The sequence below is a fragment of the Perca flavescens genome, chromosome 17 (assembly GCF_004354835.1).
Source record: "Perca flavescens isolate YP-PL-M2 chromosome 17, PFLA_1.0, whole genome shotgun sequence".
NCBI classification, from domain to species: Eukaryota; Metazoa; Chordata; class Actinopteri; order Perciformes; family Percidae; genus Perca; species Perca flavescens.
The window spans coordinates 31,348,460-31,376,247 of NC_041347.1; the positions used below are offsets into that span (position 1 = coordinate 31,348,460).

General features: G+C 41.1%; 1 protein-coding gene across 4 annotated transcripts; it reads left to right on the plus strand.

Annotated features, from left to right (window-relative positions):
• Positions 1-1,740: 1,740 nt before the first annotated feature.
• LOC114572614 (polycomb group RING finger protein 5-B) lies at positions 1,741-27,576 on the plus strand. Of its 4 annotated transcripts, XM_028604306.1 has the most exons (10): positions 1,741-2,038; positions 2,735-2,871; positions 7,361-8,135; positions 9,279-9,375; positions 10,185-10,240; positions 12,525-12,584; positions 13,107-13,285; positions 13,597-13,695; positions 14,885-14,974; positions 27,149-27,576. In XM_028604306.1, exons 3-10 carry the CDS (start codon positions 8,021-8,023, stop codon positions 27,194-27,196), a joined length of 744 nt encoding a protein of 247 aa, XP_028460107.1. In that variant the 5' UTR covers positions 1,741-2,038; positions 2,735-2,871; positions 7,361-8,020; the 3' UTR covers positions 27,197-27,576. The 4 variants fall into 4 exon arrangements, with proteins under 4 accessions (XP_028460107.1, XP_028460106.1, XP_028460109.1 ...); XM_028604305.1 differs by lacking the exon at positions 2,735-2,871; XM_028604308.1 differs by lacking the exon at positions 2,735-2,871 and having other exon boundaries at positions 13,110-13,285.
• Positions 27,577-27,788: the final 212 nt, after the last annotated feature.

Consider the following 27,788-nt stretch of genomic DNA (forward strand, 5'->3'; position numbering starts at 1 on the left):
TGAAATAACTGAAAACGTCTTATATTTTAGATTCCTCAAAGTAGCCACCCTTTGCTCTGATTACTGCTTTGCACACTCTTGGCATTCTCTTGAATAGCTTCAAGAGGTAGTCACCTGAAATGGTTTTCCAACAGTCTTGGAGTTCCCAGAGATGCTTAACGCTTGTTGACCCTTCTGCCTTCACTCTGCGGTCCAGCTCACCCCAAACCATCTCGATTGGGTTCAGGTCCGGTGACTGTGGAGGCCAGGTCATCTGGCGCAGAACTCCATTACTCTCCTTCTTGGTCAAATAGCCCTTACACAGCCTGGAGGTGTGTTTGGGGTTATTGTCCTGTTGAAAAATAAATGATGGTCCAACTAAACGCAAACCGGATGGGATGGCATGTCGCTGCAGGATGCTGTGGTAGCCATGCTGGTTCAGTATGCCTTCAATTTTGAATAAATCCCCAACAGTATCACCAGCAAAGCACCCCCACACCATCACACCTCCTCCTCCATGTTTCACGGTGGGAACCAGGCATGTAGAATCCATCCGTTCACCTTTTCTGCATCGCACAAAGACACGGAGGTTGGAACCAAAGATCTTAAATTTGGACTCATCAGACCAAAGCACAGATCTCCACTGGTCTAATGTCCATTCCTTGTGTTTCTTGGCCCAAACAAATCTCTTCTGTTTGTTGCCTCTCCTTAGCAGTGGTTTCCTAGCAGCTACTTGACCGTGAAGGCCTGATTCACGCAGTCTCCTCTTAACAGTTGTTCTAGAGATGTGTCTGCTGCTAGAACTCTGTGTGGCATTCATCTGGTCTCTAATCTGAGCTGCTGATTTCTGAGGCTGGTGACTCTGATGAACTTATCCTCAGCAGCAGAGGTGACTCTTGGTCTTCCTTTCCTGGGGCGGTCCTCATGTGAGCCAGTTTCGTTGTAGCACTTGATGGTTTTTGCGTCTGCACTTGGGGACACATTCAAAGTTTTCGGACTGACTTTCATTTGTTAAAGACTGACTTTGACCTTCATTTGTTAAAGTAATGATGGCCACTCGTTTCTCTTTACTTAGCTGATTGGTTCTTGCCATAATATGAATTCTAACAGTTGTCCAATAGGGCTGTCGGCTGTGTATCAACCTGACTTCTGCACAACACAACTGCTGGTCCCAACCCCATTAATAAGGGAAAAAATTCCACTAATTAACCCTGACAAGGCACACCTGTGAAGGTAAAACCATTTCAGGTGACTACCTCATGAAGCTCATTGAGAGAACACCAAGGGTTTGCAGCAGTATCAAAAAAGCAAAGGGTGGCTACTTTGAGGATTCTAAAATATAAGACATGTTTTCAGTTATTTCACACTTTTTTGTTAAGTACATAATTCCATATGTGTTCATTCATAGTTTTGATGCCTTCAGTGAGAATCTACAATGTAAATAGTCGTGAAAATAAAGGAAACGCATTAAATGAGAAGGTGTGTCCAAACTTTTGGCCTGTACTGTATGTGGAAATTGCCTGGTGGAAGGTTAAACATGAATGTATGAAATAAACAATAGCCACATAGCCTACAGAAAAACAAATGTACAAAATAGCTGTTGCATAAGAAAAAAAGGCTCTGAATGGGTTGATCTACTGTAGTTGAATATTTATATTAAAATGTTGCTTGGAAACGAAACCAAACTCTTGTCTGCGGCTTCATCCCTGCTCATCAGCACGGCGCTGTGTGTGTGTGTGTGTGTGTGTGTTGTAGGCCAATAGTCACTCAGTTACACAACCGCTTTCAGTTTCCGAGCCCTGCCTGCCTGCCTGGTGGCTCCCCGCCCACCGCTGCTCTCTGCTCTCTGCTGCCCGCCCGCCTGCTTGCCTGTCTGCCTGCCTGCCTGCTGGGCGGACTGGGGCTGATCCGAGCCGACCAGTTCCGTGTTCTCTCCTCACCCAGTACACGGAGCACACGGAACAGGAGGACCTGACGGTGTCATGGTGGACATTCCTGCCCAGCCGCGGCATCCATAACTCCGTTGGGGGGGTGGTGAAGAGGGAAAGTGTACACGGAGGTGAGGAATGTGTTTGTTATTACGGAATTATTTCTGCGCGGATGGCGAATTCATCAGTCGACGTCGGTCGCGATACGTTAACAGCCAAAACTTTGACGCTGCTGGCTGGACCTCCTCTCTCTCTCTCTCTCTCTCTCTCTCTGTCTCTGTTTCTTACTTTACCCCTCCCTCACCACCCCCCTCTCTCTCTCTCTCTCTTGAAACGCAAAGTGCGTCGCCTTGCACACCAACTCACATGCGGGACTACGGTATGTTCACGCCAAACGGCAAATAACCCGCGTGTGGTGCGCTTCCCGTCCGTGTCGTTAAAAGGCCGTGACGTGAAGCTCTGCAACTTTTACTGTCGATACGTGCTGCGTGCGCGTGTCTATGTGTGTGTGTGTGTGTGTGTGTGTACATGGATGGGTAGCCTCAAGGCTACAATCGAGCTGCGACACGCGTACACAGCGTTTGAACTATTATATAGGCTGGCTCTGTAGATGTGTGTCACTGTAATGTGCCCGTGTCGTCCATTGATGTTGTTTTGACACAGGTGACGTAGACCGTGACGCGCCTTAACGATGAGATAAGCAGATCCGCTGTGTGAATAAATAGCGCGTGTGTGTGTGTGTGTGTGTGTGTGTGTGTGTGTGTGTGTGTGTGTGTGTGTGTGTGTGTGTGTGTGTGTGTGTGTGTGTGTGTGTGTGTGTGTTACAGACGAACACTGAGGGGAATATCTGAGCTGCGCACTTGAGATTTTTCTAGCAAAAGAAGCGACCCGCTGAAAGAAGCACCAGGACTCTGGAGTTAAGCACACACACAGTGTTCCCTCTGTCCCTAGTTTGTTTTCTGCAGTGAGTAAGCCGCCTCAATCTCTGCATGCGTCCAACAGTGTTTACACACCTGACTGTAGCCTGGCCCGCAAGCAGCATGTCAACATGCAGTTCATGTGACGTCATTTCAAAATGATGGAAGTTGCACGTGAGAATAGAGTACAGGGTTTTCCCTATGCCATTATAAGATTTAGGCGCACCACCCAAGTCGGTTTGGACACCACCTGAGCCGAAATAACTAAAAGATTTTTCTCCGATCTAAAAGGCTGTAGTTGGTCTTTAGTGGACTTCTTTAGCAAGTTTTGTCTTGAAGCTTTTTGAGTGTTATTATATGCATCGTCTGCTCTAGCTTTTCCAACATTTTAGACACAGATATGACAATAATAATTAGGGCTGCACGATTGGAGGAAAATATCTAATTCCGCTTATTTTATTTTGACTGATATTGCAATTGCAATATGATTCACGATATCAAAGGGAGTGATCATGTTTGTATCATTCTCATTTTCATTGACTTATATTAAATCTTAAAATTGTTTAAAGGATTATAGTGTGATTTTTGCGAGGATCTGTAATTCTATATTCTGTAGGATAGGATTTGTAGGCCGGGACGTATCTGCAGCTCCACAATACTTCATTCAGAATGGTTTGACACATATTTTGCCTTTGACAAATATTGCCTGGACGGGGCACCGCGGCTGAATCAAGCCGAGCTGAGCCGGGTTGAGCCGAGCCGAGTAGAGCTGGTCCTAGCAGTGGGTAAGCACCATAAGTCTTCCACAAAAAACCTAGGGAAAACCCTGAAGTAGCCTATAGCCTACCCCTAATTAAAAGTAGCCTATTGTTGTAGTACTTCTGTTGGACCTATTAAGGTTGTACAGCAGGTGGACACAATATCAGCAACAACTTAAAGTGCTCATATTATGCTTTTTGGCATTTTCCTTTTCCTTTGTGTTCTATATCTTTTTTGTGCACGTTATAGGTTTATAAAGTGAAAAAGCCCAAAGTCCCCCCCCAAAGGGACGTACCATCTCCAACAGAAAACTCTGTTCACCAACTGCTCCAAACAGCTCTATTGTAGTCCAGCCTTTACTTCAGAGACCAACGTGGTCCCTTTGGAACATACGTTATAATGCTCACCTAGCTGCTAGCATGGCACGACCTCATACTCTGCTTCTGACTGGCTAGTAGTCCTTACCTAGGTATTGTCAGGACACGCCCTCATACTCTGCTTCTGACTGGCTAGTAGTCCTTACCTAGGTACTGTCAGGGCACGCCCTCATACTCTGCTTCTGACTGGCTAGTAGTCCTTACCTAGCTACTGTCAGGGCACGTCCTCATACTCTGCTTCTGACTGGCTAGTACTCCTTACCTAAGTACTGTCAGGACACGCCCTCATACTCTGCTTCTGACTGGCTAGTAGTCCTTACCTAGGTACTGTTAGGGTACACCCTCATACTCTGCTTCTGACTGGCTAGTAGTCCTTACCTAGGTACTGTCAGGACTCGCCCTCATACTCTGCTTCTGACTGGCTAGTAGTCCTTACCTAGCTACTGTCAGGACTCGCCCTCATACTCTGCTTCTGACTGACTAGTAGTCCTTACCTAGGTACTGCCCTCATACTCTGCTTCTGACTGGCTAGTAGTCCTTACCTAGGTACTGTCAGGGCACGCCCTCATACTCTGCTTCTGACTGGCTAGTAGTCCTTACCTAGGTACTGCACATGTGTGACTCCCAACAAAGATGGAACAGAAGTATGATGCCTCACTCTGTAGCTAAAACAGAGAGCTCAACACACAGGGTGAAAAGAGGAGCTGCAGCAATGTGCAGTACAACAAAAATATGGTGTATTTTAAAAATTAAACCATGTACACCTACTCTGATATAACCTCTGAATACAATAATGAACCTGAAAATGAGTATAATATGAGCACTTTAAAAGTGTGATCCAAAAAGGAGCAGGGACTCAAAAGCTACTTTGCCCTAGGGCTCAGCTCTCTTTTTGTCACAACGGTGTGGTAAAGCCCCCGCTGCTCCGATTCTCCGGGCCAATCTCCCACTCCATTGTCCCCTCACTCAGGAACAAGACCCCGAGATACATGAACCCCGTACTCGGGGTAAACAATCATTCCCTACCCGGAGTAGGCACAGTTTTGATGTGTGCGGTTAAACCCATAAAAACTCTGAGAGACCCATTTAGACTCTGACATTAATTGCATAACGGTTACATTCATAGCAAACATCACAGTAAGACGTGTCAAACATCATATGAGGTGTTGGATGCAGTCCATAAATACAACCCGCCTGCCTGTTTATTCTGTAACTTGTTATCGTAATCTGCATGATGATTAGTATTTGATGGTAACCTGTTATCAGGTACACAGGCTGCTGTGTGTTTAAAAAAAAAAAAAAGGAAGGCATCAGACCTGAGAAGAGTGACTAATCCCACATCCAGACACATTTACTGGCTTTCTCAGTTCATTTACTGTAACAGCACCACTGACACCATCCCATTTAAATACATGGGTTACAAAAATCTTTGCATAGTAAACATGAAACTCCAGAGGGGTTTTGCAGCCACCACTACTGTATAAAGCTTAATATTCAGCCCAATATCTATATTTGAAGTAGGCAAACCCTAAATTCATTCCGATCCATCAAAGTGGGGGATAGAATGGGGGCAAATTGGAGAGTTTAGCTATTCATAGTAATGGTAATCCAGAGACGAATGCATGTAGGTCATAACTGCAACAATCCCATTGGACCAGTGTTCATGTCACTGTTAGTTAATGATAATCACATTCATTACACATGACATGGAGGAGAAAGCAAAACATAAAGAAAGTATGGGAAAAAGATAATGCAAATATTGCAGCTGTAAAACAAGGGAAATGACTTGTATGTGTGTCAACTTGATGAGTGTGTACAGCCTGAACCTCTACATTAATATAGACATATATCTCTTTATCTCTCTGGCTTTTTTGTAAGAAGCTGACAACAAAGCCTAACTTGACTTTTTAATCTTATCAAACAAAGAGAAATGTTCTCCTCCTGTCGTAAAATGGTCATAAATCAATATGACATTACTTCCTTGTTTTATGAATGATGGCGAGTTGAAGCAGCCACGCTGTGTGTGTTTGACCAATCAGGGACTGTCATCCCTGCCAATCCAACCCCTATGGTTTCTGTAGATGGAGGTAAAATGTCCCCAGAACTTAATTTAGACCCTGGTCTCTGCAGTTCAAACGCAATTAGTTCCTTAAAAGGTTCCTAGTCCTTTGGGGAAAGTTCCTGTGATTGAGAAGGGCATTTTGTCAACTGTTGTTCCTCATGAATTAATTAACCTGTGTAATTGATCCCGTGTACCATGAATTTGTTGTCCTTCTGAGTCAAAATTGAAAATGAACTTTTGTTCGCTTTTTTTCTATGCTTTTGATGCTTTTTAAAAGTTTTTGTCACTTTTTTCAACATTTCAAACATTGAAAATGGGTCAAATTTGACCTGAGGAAAAGGGTTACATTTATTTAGCTTTTCTTTTTAGAAGATGCCTGTTACAAGCTGTGAGCTTCTTCACAGTTTTTTTACTACATATATATATATATATATTACACATATATATGTATAATATATATACCTTTTACATTCCTATTTATCTTTTTTATCTGTACTCTTATTTTTAATTTGTTGTTTCATTCTTTTTAGGTAACTTAAGTTCAAGCTTGAAAACTCATCAGTATTTATATATATATATATATATATATATATATATATATATATATATATATATATATATATATATATATATATATATATATATTAGTGCTGTCAATTGAACGCGTTAACGCCGTTAACACAAACCCATTTTAACGGTGTCGATTTTTTTATCGCAAGATTAACGTTCTTTTTGGCCTAGCAAACTTTGTAGTTTTTTTCACACGCTGTTGCAACAACTAGTAATGTTAGAAAAACTACAACTACCACACCGGATCTAGCTAGACCGGAAACTAAACAACAGGCACGCCGTACACACTTGCTTGGGCTTGTGAGCCGGCCAAAGAGTAGTAGACGTTTTGAGTGGATGGCGAGCTCGAGACGCCGAAATGGATGCCAGTAAGATTCTGAATGGAAAGTTTACTTTCAAAAAGTTGCCAAATGGTTCCATTGACAAGACCAAAGTGATCTGTGTGGGTTGTGTCGTTCTGAACTGAGCTATCATCGCAGCACTTCTAGTCTGAAATACCATTGGAAATGGTAACCTTGAAGTGGTATTTGTGTCTTAAATGTGCGATTAATTGCGATTAATTACGATTAATTGCAAGTTATGACATTAATGGGATTAATCGCGATTAAATATTTAAACCGTTTGACAGCACTAATATATATATATATATATATATATATATATATATATATATATATATATATATCTCTTCATGAATATATCTTTTCATTTCTGTTTTATCCGTACTCTGCAGGACAAACCCTTATTTTTGTGTTTCATTCTCTTCAGGTATCCCATGTGACCGTGCACCACTAGACGAATGAAGACGTCGACAGCGGCAGCGCCATAATGATGAATGAACAGGACTGGGATGAGGCGGACCACGTAGAAGCCTGTGGCCTCACTGTCGTCAACTGACCTCTGACCCCTCATGGATTAAAAATGGCACTTTGGCTGAGACAGGAAGGGAAGCGAGACATTTTACTCTCCAGGAATTCTGGGAAATTAAGAAACTTGTTTGTTTGAAACAGGATTGTGTCTTTTTTTTTCTCTCTCTCTCTCAATGGGATTAACATGGTTCAGTGAAGATGGAATAAGGTCTGAGTGGGAGATGTTCCAAAAGAAAAACTGATTACAAAATAGAATTTGAGTCAAGGATGGAGCAGGATTTCACACAGAAGGATCTTTTATCTCTGTCGTAAATTGTGGATAGTGAACACTTGCATGCATGCACATGCTATGCACTAGCCTGGACTAACATTAGCCAGTATTGGTGAAGATTCCAGCTCTTTACACCCAACATTAGCCTGTAACTGCTATCTTTTCCATTCGTTATTGTTGTGACTGGACGTCTGACACTTCTAAAAGCTAGAAGGTTACTTTTCCCTGGTCCCTATCTTCCTGTAGCATTGCTAAAAAAAAAAAACAAGAAAAAAGAAAACTCCAAACATGGCTGCTACAGGAAGGAAGCACTTGGTGAAAGACTTTAACCATTTCATCACCTGTTACCTGTGCCGAGGTTACCTGATTAAACCGACCACGGTCACCGAGTGCCTGCACACCTGTGAGTGAAACAACAGAGTTTGACGTCATATTGTTCGCTTGGAATTGTCCCACCATGCATTTTGTAAACACATCATTAGCTTGTTACCTAACACGTAGTCTATAGTCACGACGTTCCACTTGCGGGATTGTTCAGGTGCCGCCGGAAATTCTGCCGGATGTCCTTCATTTCGTCCCGGATGTCCATTACTTTCCTCTTTCTTTGTGTTGGCATTTTAAATTCTGGTGGACTTCTGAGGACTATGGTTAACTGCTCCTCAGATCTCTGCAGGGTAAATCCAGACAGCTAGCTAGACTATCTGTCCAGTCTGAGTTTTCTCACACATGACTAAAACATATTATAGAATTGGCAATAAACTAGAGGACGTTTTTCTCCCATCCCGGTAAGCTGTGTGGACTAGCAGCGCTATGGAGGAAGGTCTGGCAATGTGAAACTAGCTAGCACGCTAACCTACAAGCAAGTGAGTTAACAAGCAAACTATCTGCAAGAGACTGGCCTCCTGCGGAAAACGCTCCCATAGGTTCCCAATAGTTTGTTCGAGCAGCATTTACGTCTCATGTTACGTAGGAATATAAAGGCGGCGCCCTCTAGTGGCCGTAGTAATTATAACGGGAAGCATAGGACATAATGGGACGAAGTATAAGAGCACCAAGTTCCATGTAAGGAGGTTGGGTCAAACAAACACGAGCTACGTCACATTCAGCGTCACGTGCAAAACCGAGATGAGGCAACGTCTGATTTGAACCCAAACCACAAACTGTTTTTCTTCAACTTTCTGAGTAGTTTTGGTTCCTTAAACATAAGCAAAGTGCAACCGTTTCACAACGTTAAAGATGTGTTTTAAACCGCGACCGTTTACGTTCTCTGGTTTAGATATGAAGACAGAAAATGCTCCCGTGGGTCGTATTACAGGGTAGGAATGAACTCCCTATATCGTCGTATGGTTTGGAGGATTTGTTGATCTGCAAGCAAGCTAAAATGCTAATGAGCGAGCTAGCAAGCTAACTAGCAATGCCCCAGGCAGGTTTCTTTCTTTTATCGGAATACTTAAATAAGATGGCGTCAAACTGTCTAGACAAATTGTTCCCATCGGAGATACTAATTGAAACCCAATAAAATATGTTCATGTTGTTTTCTCTGCAGTCTGTAAGAGCTGTATTGTGCAGCACTTTGAGGAGAGCAATGACTGTCCTAAATGTGGCATTCAGGTGCACGAGACCAATCCACTGGAGATGCTCAGGTAAAATGTACTTTCTCTTCTCTCACTTTGTCCTCTCTTTTATTTGAATGAGCTTCTTTTTTCTATTTCATTGGTAGTTTGTCACCCTCAAGCCGCCTACACATGATGGGTGGCAAAACTGCACTGCGCTGGCTGTTCCATGGATTTGCTATGGGGAGAGCGGTGCCGCCCAATTAAGCGCTGCGCTACCCTTGGCGTCGCTGACCGCTCAGATTTGCGCCGAGTGCTGCACTCAAAGTTCATATTATATATCTTTGACCTAGTTGCTGCTGACCTTTCAAGGTGCAACCATGGGCGAAACCAATTCCAGAACGTTCCAGCGCTGCGTTTTGCCTCTTTGTTCTGCGCCCTACCTCGCGCTTTTGCCGCGGATCACGTGTAGGCGGCTTAAAGCTCACTCTCTTTCTTCTTTAAGGATCTTTCTCTTCATATTAAAGACACTCTTGCTAAGTTTTTAAAATGACATTTATTACCACAAATTTAATTCCATTCACCTCCATTGTATTAGCGACCTCCTTGGTCCACCTGTTATTGTTCTCAATTTTGATCATCTCATCCTTCTCTTTTTAAAATATATTTGTCTCTTTATACTTCCGCTTCCCTCTTATCTTAATTACCACCTATTCATTCTTTTCCTGATTTGTCATCTGCTTTGACTTTTACATGTTTGACCTTTCAACCGTCACTACCTTCAACTACTCATCCTCGTAACTCCTGTCCCTTTAAATCCTCTTCTTCCTCTTCGTGTTCTCATCATCCTCCTCTCCCTCCGACCTCCTTCTCATGCTCTTATCGCTCCGAATTCTCAGGTTGGACAACACCCTGGAGGAGATCATTTTCAAGCTGGTGCCCGGACTCAGAGAAAGTGAGTTAGCCAGATGGTTTCATCAATCTGTCTCCTCAGTTTGCAGTCCGTGTTTAATTATGTGACTATTCATGATGGGGTAGGAAAAATAATTTAGTAAACGACAGCACTCCAATCACATTTATTCATTACAAGACATGCAAAGATTTTCTTAATACGCATGAATGGCCTTGTAAGTAAATGTTGTGGGTTATATGCATTTAAACCAGTGTGGGGAAACAGCAAATTACATATGGGCAAAGAAAGAACACAAACATATTTAATCAGAGTGATTCTATCAGATTAAAAATCACAAAATGTCAGCTCTCTTATGACACTCATTAGTGTCTTTGCTTTGACAAAGCATCCTTTTAGTATTTTGCATACTTCTTATTCTTGTTCTTTTTGGCTGTTTTTGATGCTCATTCAACCGTTTCAGTGCTACAAATACCTATTATACATTGACACATATCTATGGTTTCTGGCAGCAGTCTGTTGTATAATGTCTATAAATACATTGTAGCATCCACCTAGCAACACCCTAACAATCACCAAGAACATCTTGGCCGCCACTTGGCAACACTGTCACCAAGAGTGCCTTAGCAATCAATTAGCAATACCCTAGCAACCAACCTAGACACCCCAGCAACCACATAGCAATACCCTAATACCCATCCAGAACTAAAGCTTTGACTCGCTGCCTGAATCTGATTGGGTCTGACCTGACCATGCTGTATTTTCTCAAAATTCCCCAAGGCTTGGGTCAGGTTCATGCTGATTTTCTGGTGTTTTCTTTCTTTCTTTCTTTCTTTAAATGCAGACCTTATAGTCTTATGTATGGACTGTCTAACGCTGTGCATGACCGCCCATTTAACTAACATGCATGGAAAAAATAGCAGTGGAAATTCTCAGGCTCAGGTCAGGCTTGGACCGAGGATCGGTCACATAGCTCTACCAAAAACACATCCTAACTACGAGCAATGCCTTAGCCACAACCTCCATATGAACCCATCTCAGTAATGCAATACCGACCTCTTAGCAACCAACCTATCAATTTCAAAATCCACGTGAGATTTAATCTAATTTAGCACAAAGATTTAAATTATGCAAACATTATGTTTGTGGTAGTATTTGTCTAACAGTCTCCTCATTGCCATGTTTAATATTTATGCCCAGTAGTCTTAACGTCAATTATATTGTTTAATATTTCATAATTGCATAATGAGTTCTTAAAATGTTTTATTTTTTATTAACACTGCGTATGGAAGCTAGTAAGTAATCAGACCTGGGTTCCAATATTTTAGAGAGGTGGAAGCTGAAGAGTTAAACAAGGTGAAAATGCACAACCTTCTCTCTGCAGCGCAGCCAACAAGAAGCCAAGTCAACATGTCTAACTAAAGCTGTGATGCTGCTATAATTTTATGATGCCATAACTTCACCTCCACTGATGGAGCACTCTGGCAGTCGGAAGATGGAACTAACATCATATATTTTAGTGGGGGCTCGGCCAAGTGGTGTAAAAATCAGCGCCATATGAAATCTGTTTTATATTTTTTGAAGAGTAGACTTCTGTGTTGTTTTCTTTACCATACTTGTCATTTCCAAAATCAAGCCATCCTGTTTCTTTTGATCGCTCATTAGAGGCAAGAACATACTTCAAGTGTGGAATAAAACAAATGTTTATTCACAGACAGTATGAACACAACATTGCAATGTGACTGACTGGTCACAAGTTTCATTAAACCGCCTACTCACTTATCATTAGCCTCACTCAGGAAACCAACAAAAAGCATCAAATGTAAAGTTATTTAAATGCTTGTCTAGGTTGCACTATATTTCCAAATGAGGCTGTTGTGACAAGATATTAGCCATATGCTCCTAGTATGACGTACGTAGATAGTGTATCTTTTGTATAATCTATTTAGTGCCGATGGCTCTAATACCACAATACGTTCCCCAAGCCTAAAAAACAGTTCTGGCAAGGCAGTATGCACTTTCATCTAGCCTTTATAATGAGGTTTCCTGTATATGAACTATGTACAAATGAACTTTCGAACTCAAAGGCAGGGTTGGTTACTATTTCCATTCTACACTTTTTTATATATTGTTTGAAATGGTCTTTACACCCCGAAAGCAGTAAATAACTTATGGGCTAGGGCCCTTAGGAGATGCTACTTTCAAATCTTTCAAAAGCTAATGCTAGATTAGAATCACCCTTTCTTCTTTATGTTTGAATGCTTCTCGGTGTCTCCATGCTGCTTGGTAACACTGTGTTTGTGTCTGTTGTGTATCTCATGTGAACCAGAAGAGGAACAGCAGGAACTTGAATTCTGGAAGAAGAACCAGCCCCGAGAAAACGGCCAAGGTGAACGGATTGTGACTCACATTATACATATGACCGAGCACTATGATTTTTGACATTTTTTTTATAAATACAGTTACTTTGTCTCTGGCTGTACCGGGAGATAATCCTGCGGGATTGTGTGTGACAATCGAGCATGTCTGTGTAATTTACACAACGTTTTTGGGAAGGAGGGAGGTCCGCTGGTAACACTATTCTTGGGAAAATTGAACTTTGTCTAATTCCTGTGATTATTAGAGGAGGCAGAAGAAGGGGAGTTTTTTTTATTCAGCAGCATGTGAATAATCACATTGTCTGCTTGTTCATGTAAATCTTGGGGATTTCAGGGAATTTCCTGCTCATACATCAGATCATACACCCCACACATGCTTTGTAGAGGGCAATAATTCAATATCATCATCTTTTAATCATATTATTATGATGTATCTTAATATACAGTTTGTCTAAATCGATACTCAATTTTTATATTCAAGAGATTTGTATGGATATTTGTGTATTTGTGTGAACGTTTGTCTCAAACCACAGCAGAAAATGTGAGGCGTCAGAGGCTCGGGCTGCCTGATGTTGGAGGCGATTATGGCGGTGGCGGTGGTGATGAAGACGACGACGGCGGCAATGAAGACTTCCACAGGAGTGACCCTCAGATAGCCATCTGTCTGGACTGCTTACGCAACACGGGACAGTCGGGGGAGAGCACTGTCACGGTGTGTGTTTTAATAATGTGTAACATTTTCCACCAAAAGTGTAAGGGACTTTGGTAATTAATAATCCTTACAAACAAGGCAGCCCTATCGTTTTTCATTAATGTTTCTTTGAAAGGAAAACATTTTAATTGGGGAAATGTTTTAGTACCACTGCTATGTTTGGAAATGCTTCCAAGCTTTTTGGAAAGTATCTAAAGTGTAAAGGTTTGAATAATTCGGGGTTTTTTTCTGGGCGAAAAAAGTACATTCATCTTTTAGCTTCCTCTCTAATTTATTCAGTGTGTAATATAATTTGTCCTTGGTCCAATTAGGATTTGATGAAGAGGTTCATCCGCTGCTCCAGTAGAGTCACAGTGGGAACAATTAAGAAGTTTCTCAGTCTTAAACTAAAGCTGCCTAGCTCTTATGAGGTAAGTAACAGATCCAATCCTCCAGATCAGAAACTACAGTTTAAAGTGATAGCACAACATTTAGGGATGTCTTGTCTTTCTATGAGATTGGACATCTTCATGTGTTTGTGTGTTAATTGAAGGTATATTGATGAGTAAGAATAACTTAGTTTAGCTCAAATGCTGGATATCAAATGGATCAAAGAGCAACGTTCCTCAAAAGCTTTGAAATAATACATTTTAACTTCCACTATGATAGATCCACTTCATCTCCATATTGTAATTAACGCATCCGTAAAGCTGTTCACTATTAAGACAGCATGTTGGTTTGCTGACTACAGTTTAGTGAACTTCTGCTGCTGATGTAGTCACATGGCTGATGCAAATTCCTTCACTCTTCTACCCAATGTGCTGAGAAATGAATCGGCAAAATGCCTAAATATAGACTATGATTTTATTACTGAACTGGTGTCACGTAACCTACAATTACTCATTGTCAAATAAGGCTAACTGGCTAGCTGACTACCAGCAACATTATCAACACAGTGCATTTAAAGCGTTTATTATTAGCTAGTGCAGTGGTTTGAATAGCAACAGGCTCTGTTGACACAGAAAAATGAGACAGCACATTCAATCACATTATGTGTCAAATATATAAATACAATTTTAGTAATATAACTAACAGATTTACGCTTTAACAAAATAAACAGAACATCTAAAGAATCAAACATGGACCACTCTTAGAAACTTTATATGATATGGGCAAAAGCTGAAACTATAGCAAATGAGTGAAGGTCTCACTTGTGCGAAGAACAAAGTCAAGTCAAACTCTGTCCAAGTCAACTTTGACCCTCAAACCAGTCAGTGTTTATGAAGCCAAATGCTCATTAATATTTCATTCACATTATCATCATCAAGAGTCAGCTTTATCGTGGGATTAGAAACGCATCTAAAACTGAACCACACATTGAGCGCAGCCTCCCACACGTTACCACAGTGAACTTCCCCTTTCATTTCATGCATGACGACTGAGGTCCTTTTTATTTTCATTTCCCTTGTCAGTTTCTGTCTTGTCAGGTTTTGGCACCACATTGTCATTTTTACTCTGTTTTACTAAATTAACGTCTTTCTTTAATCCCTTTCATTTTATTTTTTTAAAACAATACTTAAATTAACTCATTTCTGATCATGTGTTTTCCGCTTTCTCCAGCTGGATGTGCTGTGTAACGGAGAGATCATGGGCAGAGATCACACTCTGGAGTTCATCTACATGACCCGGTGGAGGCTTCATGGAGAGAATGTAAGGCTGTCGCCCTCACTTCCTGTTTATGTGTGCATGTTTGCATGCTTATCTGTAGATGCACTTGTGCAGGGAAGCATTTATTTGTGTGTGAGTGTGTGTGTGTGTGTGTGTGTGTGTGTGTGTGTGTGTGTGTGTGTGTGTGTGTGTGTGTGTGTGTGTGTGTGAGAGTGTGTGCATGCGTGTGTGCATGTTATGCATTTAGCTACATTGTGGGGACTCACCTCCCCAAAGAGAGACTAAAAGTTCATCCCCAAAAAGTTAAACTTTTTATTACTTTGTTCTAAGTTAAGGTTTAGATTTAGGCTCAAGTAAAGCTCCGGGTTGTGGTTAGGCATGCTTAACAGTATGGTTAAGGGTTAGGGTAAGAATGGCAGTAAACTAGAGAGAAACTTGCAATTGTATAACATCAGCTGCAACGCCACGCAACGTTGTTAAAATTCGGTGCCAATTGGCCGTTCCCTACTTCCTACTTCCGGCCCCCTTGCTCAGACCTCACCCATCTTCAAAACTTGGCCTTTGTTTTTATCTCAACTACCCAACTGTACTGTATTATGACTGCATAGTACGACTCTATTGCAGTGCAAAATCTGTCCGCAGACAGACATATAAACATTTTATCAAATGTATAAGCTACAGGGATCTCATTGTAAACTCCTGTTGTCTGATCTCTGCGCAAATCAAAACACATGCAAAACAACATTTTCTAAAGGTTTAACTATGTCTCACTTTCCCCTCAAAAGAACTTTGCTGCTGTTTTTAAGACTGAGAAAGGATTTTCCACCTTCGTTTCCAAATATTTGCATTGAGTCTTTGCAGAAGTACAGTTGAGAACAGCTTCTCTTGTTTGCCATCGACTTACCTCTCTAACCATTGCTTGGGCAGTTCTCTCAGCAACACCTGATGGTTGCAACTGTGCTACAATAGAACCACACATTTAACAAATGACGCTTGTCAACAGAGGCCTGGCTGGTTACTGGAGTGTCTGTACAGACTGCCTACAGAACTTGAAGGCTCATCACCTTCTTTTTGAGTGTCCACATTGCCAATAGTATTTGGTGCACAAGTGTCCTTGTGCAAACAAATTATGTGATTTTGAACCCTGAATGAGTTACACATGACAGACAGACATATAAACACCTGGCAAAGTACTCAAAACCGCCTCTGTGGTAGTTCCCGCTACAGTAGGTGTCTCTATGACCACATTTTGCCACGATGACACACACACACACACACACACACAAACACACAGACTCTCAAGGTAAAATTAAAACCAGCGTCCCTGTTCCGGCTGGTAATAAACAGAATGTTCTCAGTAGGTGAACAACTACTGTGGGTGAGTTAGCTCTATTCTTTATTCTAAATAGTTTTGAAGGAAGAAAGTTTTTATTAAAAAAAATCTTTCATGACTCAGATTCTGTAAAGGATTGAATTCCAACTTCAAGCTGGCTGAAAGGAGACTTTTTTCAACACTGTTTTGGTAATTGCTGTGTTCTTTGTATAAAACCAGTCACTTTTGAAACACTTTAACATTAATGTCTTAAACATTTACACACTTAGACTCATTCTAGGCCTTAATTCTGTCCTTTTAACTACACACTGTATACTCAAGTGCCACAGGCTTACATTCGGTTTGGTTTCCACACCACTTTGAACAATGCACACTTGAGAAGTACACTCATGTAAAACCTTCAGTCAACTTTTTTGTTACAGAATTCCAGTTGACAACATTTTGCTTAGACTCCCTAGATTCTTTTAAGTGTTGTAGATCATTTTGACTTTAAGAAATGTGAGAAACTGTTATGGATGCACAGGGCAAAAAATATTCATCAAGTTTCCTTTGAATCATCACAAGAATGAATGACTTTTCGTGATTATCAAAGTTTAATATTGACTAGATAAGAACAGATTGACAGTTGAGTTTAACCTAATTCTAAGCTTAACCCTGAAACAAAAACTTAACCCTCAAACTCTTGTTAACGAAATGAGGACTAGATCACATGTCGTTACTTTCAAGGTCTAAAATGGTCATTGACTTGACAGCACTCTTAGCCTAAAGGCATTGGGGTCATCAGTCCTCTCTGTGGTTCAGCAGGTCAGTGTGTGTGTGGCCACACATACGGTATAGTATGCACTTGCTTGTGTGTGAATGCTTTCCTTCCTGTACATGGCGATGTGTGTGTGTGTTTACATGAGTGATTGGTTAATGAAAGGTCCCGCCCAGTTGTGGACAGCGATTGAGGAGCGCAGACAGCTGGCACCACAGGAGGCATCAGATACAGTTGGAACCAGATATTTACATACACTTCAGAAAAAAAGGAAGGGAGAGGAGAGGAGGATGATGGGAGGAGGAGCAGGGCAGAGAAGAGGTAGTCCGTATGAAGTGAGAGACGTAGAAAGTCTACACTTTCTCAGTTACAGCTGCACTAAACGTGTCCACTTGAAGGAATAACATGACTACAACAGAGTCATTTGCTTCCACATTATTTCCTCCACACACAGGAATCTTATATTTATAGATGTTCTGTACGTTCTTTTGGGAATGGGAATTAAAACATTTTATTTACGTATTATTCCTGGTCATTATATAATCATGCGGCACAACAAAAGTCAACCATTCTCCAAATTACTGCTTGATAAAGTAAATTTCTAATCTAAAAAAAAACCCTAATCAGTCTTATAGGCAGAAAAACAGAACAAATCGCCGTCTGTTTTGTATCAACACAGACACAGTTTGAACTGACATCTTTCTTATATAATAATGCGATACAGATTGTCTCTTTAGCTTAAACAGATTGTAGGTCATGTCATTTTCCATCTGGGCCTTAATCCCGTATGGAAAGTTGTGGACACACAATACGTAAACACTGTGTTACACCAGGGATTGTGACGTAGATTTGTACTTACGATGCACGACAGATCAGAGCAACTATTGGCAGAACTTGGTTTTTGGTTACTAGGTGAGCACATTTTGCCACACAAGAAGATGCTTTTTATGCATCCGTGTGGAGGATATTACGTCTAAAATAAGGCCCTAAGGCCTATAAAATCTGACTCTTTTAGATGGATTCAAGTTTACCAGAACACAAGGATCAATCTGAGACAAAGAGTTCAGTTGAGCAAGTTTACTGAAGTCCAGCATTTAAGTTAAACACACGTGTGGTTACACAAAAAGGATCCCTGGCCGCAGACAAAAATATTCAGGTTCACTCAGTCCCTCTCAAATTGTGAACCCCCTCTGACCATATTCCTAATCTTTTTATCTTCTTCCTTGATGGCATCATCCTCTGTCTCCGAGCAGATTTCTTAAGTTCTCACACACACACACACACACACACACACACACACACACTGACCCAAGAGCCACCCCATGCCGTTCCACCTCTCCGTCTGGCACTAAAAAACAGCTTCTAACATACACTTTACATTCTTGAACTATAATGTAATCACAGCTTAACATAACCATCTGTGTGTCCGAACCTACGTCTCATGACCACACACAACTCCCATATATTATAAACTTTTATACTGAGAATAACACATCTAGTTTTGAAATATTTCTACACGTGCCAGCGGCATCCGTGGCCAGAGGCATTACTTTTTCGTGTTGTCCGTGCGTTGTGAACACCATATCTCAGGAACGCCCCCATGAGGAGTTCTAAGTAATAACAACAACACTGTCGGCGCATCCACATGACGCAAGCCTTCGGGGATCGCGCACCACAAAATAGAAAGAATTCCTAGTAGTTAGATAGTTTACATATCTGTCTAAATCTGTGTTAGTCAGCACTTTTCCTTTGCTTAGGAAAATCCAAATCCGTATCAAGATGTTGATTAGACAGCATGATTATTGCACATGTGTGCCTTAGGCTGGACACAATAAAAGGCCACTCTAAAATGTGCAGTTTTACTGTATTAAGGAGGTCCGGGGGGGTCTGAAAAGCAGCCAGTATCTGGTGTTAGGGATAGGGTTACGTTTCATCCCTCTCTCTCGACCTCTTGACCTGACTGTAATTCATCGTTGTAACCGACTTGAGTGGGCAAATGCTCACATTCAGTGGCGTCTGTTCTATTCACGGATAAACCCTAACCCTAACACCAGATACTGACTGGTCCCCGCCCCCCCCAATACAGTAAAACTGCACATTTTAGAGTGGCCTTTTACAGTCCTTCCAGAAAAATGCAGAGTATTTTTGTGATTGTTGCGGGCAAAAATCCTTGATTATGTGGCACGTTTTCTTAAAAAATGCGATGGAATATGCGGGATATATATGCAATTTTATGCGAGGAAATTGCGGGAACTTGCAAAAAAGAATTCCCACTCCTAATACGTCACAAAACCCATTACTGACCTGTTCAAGAGCAGTAAGACGACATCCGTGTCTGACCTCAGTCCCTTTTCTTTTTTCAGCACTCTCTAACTAGGAAACCAATGGTTATCTGTGTTTGTCTTTGCAATTGGGTACTGACTGAAACATTTCGTAGGAATTCCTCTGGTTTTCAGCCCTGCTTCACCTGTAGCAGTACTCCTGCTGCTGTTGTCCTTTCTCAGCGTTGATTTAAAACGCTTCACTTGGCAATGGCTTGAATGTAACGCACGTTAATATAAAATTGACGTTAATATAAAATAGTCGATCACTACAGCTTTAAGGGAATGTCTGCAGGATGACAAACATTTGCTAGTTTTATGTGTGGCAGATGCCGTGTAGAAGTCACATTCACTTGATTTGAAGGCTCTGAATTTGAATGTATTCAAAGCACTGAATTTGAACACGAGACAATGCCTTTTTCAGAGTCAAATGAGTTGGTTTTTATTACCTAGCTCCATTTTGAGCTTAATATCTTTTTGTCCGTGTTTTCTTCACCTCTGTTCTGCCCACCACCCGTGTTCCAAAACAACAGACCGGAATCAGTCCGTCAGAATTATTTATGTCCCTCCCGGTGAGTCAGAAGGATAAACACCAGGAAATTATTTTTGAATCCAGTTTGAACCGTCTGCTTAAGGACGAGGTAGGGAGGGGGAGTGACGGAGAGGGCGACAGAGACAGATTGAAGCTTGAGAGTCAGGCATGGAGACAGAAGAGGGTGAGAAAGAAGATACGAGTCATTCGTCAGTCTCATCCTTCTGACAACTCCGCAGCTGGACTTCATTTTATTCCACCGACGCCGAGAAAAATTGAGGCCAGTCGGGACGGCTGCACACACACGGCATTTTGGGACGTCATTTTGTCACAACAGGAGTCACACAGCCTTCTGATTGCCACCATGGTTATTTAAGAAAACAAGACTCAATGTACCTGGGGAATACTGATTACTGTCCCTACTGTGAACTCGCTTTGAGGTCCGTCATCGCTGCCTGGCAGTTAATTATATCATTCAGCAACTAAGATGTTAGCTAACAAATCCTTCCAAAATTAATAGATGAGATAAATGATTTGTCAATCTTTCTCTAATTTAAAAAGCATCACAAAAGGCATACTACCATTGAATCTTTTGTCCCAGCAGCCCTGTCTCCATTAAAGCAAATATGTTTTGGAAAATAAATAAATTTCCAACTCAACTATGTTGGAATTGGAACAAAGTAATTTTTCTTTTAATTTCAGGAAATGCGACATCCTATTACAGCCCATACAGGAGAAGGTTGATGGGGTAGGGAAGGATGGTGGTTCAGGTTTAATATTCAAAACATTTCAAGGGATCATCTTTCCCTGTTCCCAGTTCTAATGGATTACATTAGATTGTACAGGTGTACCTAATAAAATGACCGTGCTCTAACTAAGCCAATGATAGAAACACATCACGCACCAAATCAGCCACTTCTATAAACCAAGGGAAAATCTGTGTTGACAATAATATAGAAGTAAAGAGTGAATATAGTAAATATTAAAAGGATTTTAAATGTGCTATAGCATACCAATCTATTTAACAACCTTAGATTCAGTATTAAAAAAAATGTATTATCGGCTACACAATACTCGGCTAAAATGGAATACAAAATGACACAAAATGGGCTAAAATCAATATGTGTTGTCATATGATCAACATCTTAACAGTAACAGTAGGTAGGAAGAGGCAAGTGGTGATAAAGAAGACAGAGCCTCTTGACCTGACCCCGACTGTCCAGATAAAAGGTCCTAAACGACATACCGCAGTCTAAATGTCAGATGGTTGTGTTGGGTCTGTGCTTACTCTCTTCAGACAAAAAGGTCAAATCCCTCTCAGATTAGATTAGAAAGCGTAATCCCATCGTTTTTAACCACAAAATGTGTTTCCGAGATCAGCCGAAGCTGTGACGGACTTGTTCCACTCGTCCTGTAATTGAGAGCAATGGATTCACCTCGTTAGCGCTGATCAGTTTCAGGTGTTGGCAGCGTTTGTTCAGAAGTAGGAAAGTTTCTGGCCTGAATGATGGAACAAAATTTAAGAATGAAACCCAAAACATTTTTCCTACACCTTCAAGCAAGTGCTCCATCCAGAGAAAGGTGAACCTCTTCACAACCTCAAACACAGGAATTTAAAATAAGGCTTTTTTTTGTAGGATAAGTCTAAACAACACAAGGGAAAATAGTGCCTTAAGATGTTTATTGGAGAACATAAAATCCATACAAACAAATATACTAAAAGATCTACAACGAACAAAATTATAAACGCAACACTTTTGTTTTTGCCCACATTTTTCATGAGCTGAACTCAAAGATCTAAGACTTTTTCTATGTACACAAAAGGCTTATTTCACTCAAATATTGTTCACAAATCTAAGTTAAATCTGTGTTAGTAAGCACTTCTCCTTTGCCTAGGAAAATCCAAATCCGTATCAAGATGCTGATTAGACAGCATGATTATTGCACAGGTGTGCCTTAGGCTCCCGTTTGGACTACTGTAACTCACTGTATGTTGGATTGGATCAGTCATCCCTTCGTCGGTTACAGTTAGTCCAGAACGCAGCAGCTCGACTTTTAACCGGGACTAAAAAGCGTGACCATATTACACCGGTTTTGGCCACGCTCCACTGGCTTCCTGTTTGTTTCAGGATTGAATTTAAAATTGTATTAATTGTTTTTAAGATCTTAAATGGGTCTTCGCCTTCTTATTTATAAGAGCTCCTACATGTCCACACGCCAGTCAGAGCACTGAGGTCGTCCAATCAGATGCTCCTCGATGTGCCCAGATCCAGGTTAAGAACCAAAGGTGACCGAGCCTTTTCAGTGGCTGCTCCAAACCTCTGGAATAGTTTACCTATTCATGTAAGAACAGCTCGGACCATTGAAACGTTCAAGTCCATGCTTAAGACCCACTATTATTCATTGGCTTTCAATTCAAGTTGAGTTTTGATATCTTGACAGTATTGACCTTATTCTTTTTCTACTGTCAATTATTTTGTATTGTACATCGTGCCTTGTTTGTGTTTATTGTTTCGTTGCGTTTTGGAGCATGTTAAGCACTTTGGTCAACTGAGGTTGTTTTTAAACGTGCTATATAAATAAAATTGAATTGAATTGAATTGAATTAGGCTGGCCACAATAAAAGGCCACTCTAAAATGTGCAGTTTTACTTTATTAAGGAGGTCCGGGGTCTGAAAAGCAGCCAGTATCTGGTGTTAGGGGTAGGGTTATGCGGTTTATCCCTCTCTCTCGACCTCTTGACCTGACTGCAGTTCATCGTTGTAACCGACTTGAGTGGGCAAATGCTCACATTCAATGGCGTCTGTTCTATTCACAGGTGAACCCTAACCCTAACCCTAACACCAGATACTGACTGGTCCCCCCCCAATACAGTAAAACTACATTTTAGAGTGGCCTTTTACAGTCCTTCCAGAAAAAAAAATTGCAGGAACTATGCAAGCCCCGTATATTTTGCGCGGAAATCTGTAATTTATGCGGCGAAAGTGCGCCGTATTTGAAACATTGGCTGATTATGCATTGAATTATGCAATCGCATAATCTCGTTTTTCTGGAGGGACTGCTTTTATTGTGGCCAGCCTAAGGCACACCTGTGCAATAATTATGCTGTCTAATCAACATCTTAATATGCCACACCTGTGAGGTGGATGGATTTTCTCGGCAAAGGAGAAGTGCTCACTACCACAGATTTGTCGACAATATTTGAGTGAAATAAGCCTTTTGTGTGCATTGAAAAAGTCTTAGATCTTTGAGTTCAGCTCATGAAAAATGGGGGCAAAAACAAAAGTGTTGAGTTTATAATTGTGTTCAGTATATTAATAGAAGCTCTTGGTAAGTTAATTCTCAGCAACTGTGGATTTCCCCATTGTGGGATTATTAAAGGATTTTGTATCTAAGGCAGAGAAAAACCTAGATGTAGTTAATTGCAAGAAGACATTTCATCTAATTTCCCTGAGTAAGAAATGAGTACGCAGACTGGCTGCTGTATTACTTGTATAATTTATTTCAAATTTTAGCTTTGGGATTAGATAAAAAAATGCATTTAAAAAGTTTGTGTGATGGTTGAAACAACAGTGGTGGCATTTCGTCCTTTGCTCTTCATCGACAAGAGTTATACTTCAAATGCACGCTAGCTAGCGTCTCACGGGCTCTCCCAGTGCCCTTCTAGTTCCTAATGATCTTCTGGACCCCCACCCCTCCCCCGAGCTTTCCTTTAGCATTGCATTTCGGCCAAAATTTCCACTTCATCAGCACTTTGGTTCATGACAACAGATTACAAAGGACAGGTGTCCTGATTTCCATGAAATGTGTTGTGAATATTCAGGGTCCCCAGGGGAGGAACATTTTGGGCATTGCATGAGCTTTAGTGCAACACCAGAGGGGAAACATTACAGTAGAATATATTAAATATGAAAATCACACAACCCTGAAGGATATGAACTATGCAAAAGCAGTTAATACAGTAATTTTTGGCTGAACCTAACAGTTTGACAGCAAATTTAGTTATCAATTTTTTCACCCTTGTGGAGTGGTGCTGGTGCAGCAAGTTGGATGGATCTACGATTATGTCATTTTGCACCAGAACAAAATGCCTTAAATGTAGCTGACAGCTGAACAAAATATGTTTTAGTGCAGTATATTTAAATTGTTTTGGAGACAGAGATGCTGAGTGAAAGAGTGTCAGAGATGCAGATTACAGAGGCACAGTGACAATGTGGTTAGGTTGGATTCAGTGTTCATTTGTTTTCTGAGGCATGATGCAGCAAAATGCAGAAAGCTGGAGGAGATGACAGCAGCTGTTCTCTGCAGCACCGGCAGCCTCGAGCTGCCAGAAATAGGAGACTGACTCCACAAACAGGAGACACACACGCTTCACTTTGCAGCCACTCTGACAAACACTTGCTGTTTTTCTTATGAAAAGGGAATCTCACATCTTTTGACTGTTTTTAAGATGTGCTTAACAGCCTTAGGAGGCAGGAATGTATGAGCAGCTTTGACATTTCTATTATTTAAACACAATGATGGATGCATTACTGAACGAGCCTACAGGCCACGAGCCTGGCCCACACAGGGGCCTGAGAGTTCACGCGTCCCCTGGGCCAAGACTGTTAACCGGGATGGGAGCAAAACATGCTCTGGTTTATTGGCATTTCTTTAAACCATTTCAAATCGTCTTGAGCGGTGCCGGACGGAGCCACGGTGCCTCTGCAAAATAGCCTTGGGAAGGAACTTGTTTTGGTGGAACATGTGTACGTTCAAAGGTTGTTTTAGTCGTGCAACAGAAAACTCAGATTGGACAGATAGTCTAGCTAGCTGTCTGGATTTACCCTGCAGAGATCTCAGGAGCAGTTAACCATAGTCCTCACAAATCCACCAGAGGTTAGAACGCCAACACAGAGACAGAGGGAGGTAATGGACGTCTGGCCAAAAAGGACATCCGGCAGAATTTCCGGCGTCACCGGACCAATCCGCGAAATGAAGTTGTGGATACAGACTTGATCCAGTCTGAGACGGCAATAGACCTTTTACACGGCAGACACGTTAACACGTCATAGTAGGAAAAGCACAGGTGTATTCAAAACCATTAATGATGGCTGCATTCCACTTAGGAGAGGTCCTGGTATTGTGCATGCTGACTCACTGAAATAGCTTACTGGGACACTTGATTGAATTGAGCCATCGTTAAGGTTATCAATTACAGCTGTGAATTTTCCTACTATGACAAGTCAAAATGTCTGCTGGGAAAAAGGTCCATTTTGAGAGAAAACCAGATCCAAAATGAGGTGTTAGTCGGGAGACAAGCAAAGAGAAGTAGCAAAAAACTAGCGATTAGAAACCTCTAGAAACTTGTTGGTCAGAGGTTCTATACCGTGACTGGTAATAACTGGCAATAATCTGGTGTTGAGTCCCTGGAAGCCACAGGTAATGAGGAGATAGGATCCAGGTGTGCAGGATAGGATTCACGTCATTTCGAGGAGACAGACTTCCTCACGTTTTTAACACACTTTGCATTTCTTTGTTTGAAAACAGCCGTATGATTACAGTGTTTGTTTCTGATAGCTGATTACATTCTTGGTCCAAGTTACCCTGATAAAATATGATTTTAAGTCTGTCATTGTCATCATGTTAAACGTTCTTTGTTTTGGAGTGCAGGTTATTAATGCCTTAAACATCAGTGAGTGACAGATCCATCTGACTAACATAATTTGAAGGCTTTGGTAGCATTTGCTAGGAACAGTTAATGTGTTGTGTTGATCACAGAAAATTGTTGATTTAAAAGTCATTTCTGTAAGTCCAATAACAATAACCTGCACGGCTGCAGTGATCACATTTTGTCTGTTTTTCTGCCTCTGGCGCAGCAAGATGATGATTAATCCCGCTCCCAATGCTCTGGTTGGTTTTCCATTCACAGAAACAGCTGAACACCAGACCCATTTCAATCACACAAACGAGATCTGACACTGATTGTTCTGAAACATGTAGGATTTGAATAATCTTGACATGAATGAGCTGAAAGCAACACATCCAGAAAGTAGACTGTACCATTGGTCAAAGGGATTTTATAATTTTTCTACACAAAGTTATGCCATCTGAAAAATGATGCACTAAAAAGTACACAGGCTTTGTGTTGTCTCTAATTAAAAGCTAAATTACATTTTGATAAACAGGCTTACCTCTGGATTTTTTTCATATGCTCCAGCAAACCTAAAAGAAAGAGTGGCTTGTTCCACACACTCAGTTCTCTGCGTTTCATATCGAATGATAACCTTTTCAATTGAGCTTCAGCAGAGCGAGCAGCAGCCAGACCTTGATTACTTTTTTTCTCATATGGCTCTTCTGCATCAGGCACTTGGCTTGTGTTCCTGCAGAGCAGAGCCAGGTGGATCCTGGACACGTTAATGGAAATAGGGTTTACATTCTTCTTTAATTCAGGAAACCGATGAAAAAGGAGTCGCCCGGTCTGTCAATGGACAGCCGAGCTTCAACTAACGGGTTGAAAAGTTGGGAAATGTATCTGGCTCGATATGGCTGCAAATCTAACTGAGATTTATTCTGCACAGGCACTTTCACAGCCTCAAGAATGAATATGATACTTTGAAACCCTCTTTATGTTTCCTCATTTTTATAAATAAAATTGACAACCTTTTGGCCTAAACCACTTAAAAACATTAAACTTTTTGATCACATCTCTCTAAGTTGCTCCTGTTGACTGTTCTGTTTAAAGGGTGATTTTAAACCTCTTAGAGGGTTTATTAAAGAATTTTATGGTATGGACCTTGACATGATGTGACCAAATATGAGATTATATATGCATTTCTAAGCTGAACAAACGCTGTTATTGAGCCTAATAGGTTTTATGAGGAGTTTTATTTTTCTAATTTTTACTGATTTAGTATTTTCTAAATATGACACAATATTTGTGACATTTAGCTAACACTTGCCTCATTTAGGTTGTGTGTGTGTGTGTGTGTGTGTGTGTGTGTGTGTGTGTGTGTGTGTGTGTGTGTGTGTGTGTGTGTGTGTGCGTGCATGCGTGTGTTTCAGCATGCCACATTGTATCGAATTAAATACATGCTGTGACAACTCTTCTTGCACCTTATTAAAACTTCCTCAAAGTCTGTTCAATCTACCTGATAACCTGCTTACAGAATGTTCTAACTTTGTGGGATGTGATTACATGTTTGTGTAATTATTCCTCTCTGTGTTCCAGCAGCTGTGTGGTGAACGTTTCTCTTCCCTGAAACAGTTTCTCTTTTTTCTGTCTCTCCCTCAGACGTATCCCATGGTTCTTGAGTACCGGCCACGAATCGACTTTGGCTGAACCCCCGGCTGCAAGAAGAGGACCACACACACACACACACACACACACAGGCATATGCAGACATACATGACAAGTATATAAAACATTAGAAATGTGTACATTTGCACATGGATAAACACAAAACACACAACATACACATACACTTGCCCACCATGTGCAGAGAAAGAGATTTAAATGTATTTTTGTACAGCCAATGATGAAGTGCATACGTTGTCATGCTAAAGAGGTTTTATGCTACATAGAATAATATATGCTATAATATATGATATTTTTAAATGTATGTCCCTGTGCCTAAAAACCTGTCGAGGTCAGAAATGAAGTATGACCATATCTTCACTTTGCCTGTCTAACTGTAGATTAAATGTTGATTTTCTACTGTTGATGGCTGTTTTTATGTTCATGTCTCTGCCGTTTGATCACATCTACTGTCACTATCTGAAGGCTAACACAGTGGTTCCCAAAACTAGAGGGGTGCTGGGTGGGCGGAGTTATTATATTAGGCGCGACGCCGCTAAATATGAATAAATAATGCATAGTTTTGCTGCACTGCTAGTGAAGTATAGACACGTTTATAAAAAAAAATGGTAGGACC

Excerpts from the sequence above, each read along its gene's own strand:
- LOC114572614 (XM_028604306.1), top strand. The coding sequence starts at position 8,021 with ATGGCTGCTACAGGAAGGAAGCACTTGGTGAAAGACTTTAACCATTTC. Across the intron at positions 12,585-13,106 it reads GCCCCGAGAAAACGGCCAAG|CAGAAAATGTGAGGCGTCAG; the intron begins GTGAACGGATTG and ends CTCAAACCACAG. Across the intron at positions 13,696-14,884 it reads AGCTGCCTAGCTCTTATGAG|CTGGATGTGCTGTGTAACGG; the intron begins GTAAGTAACAGA and ends CGCTTTCTCCAG.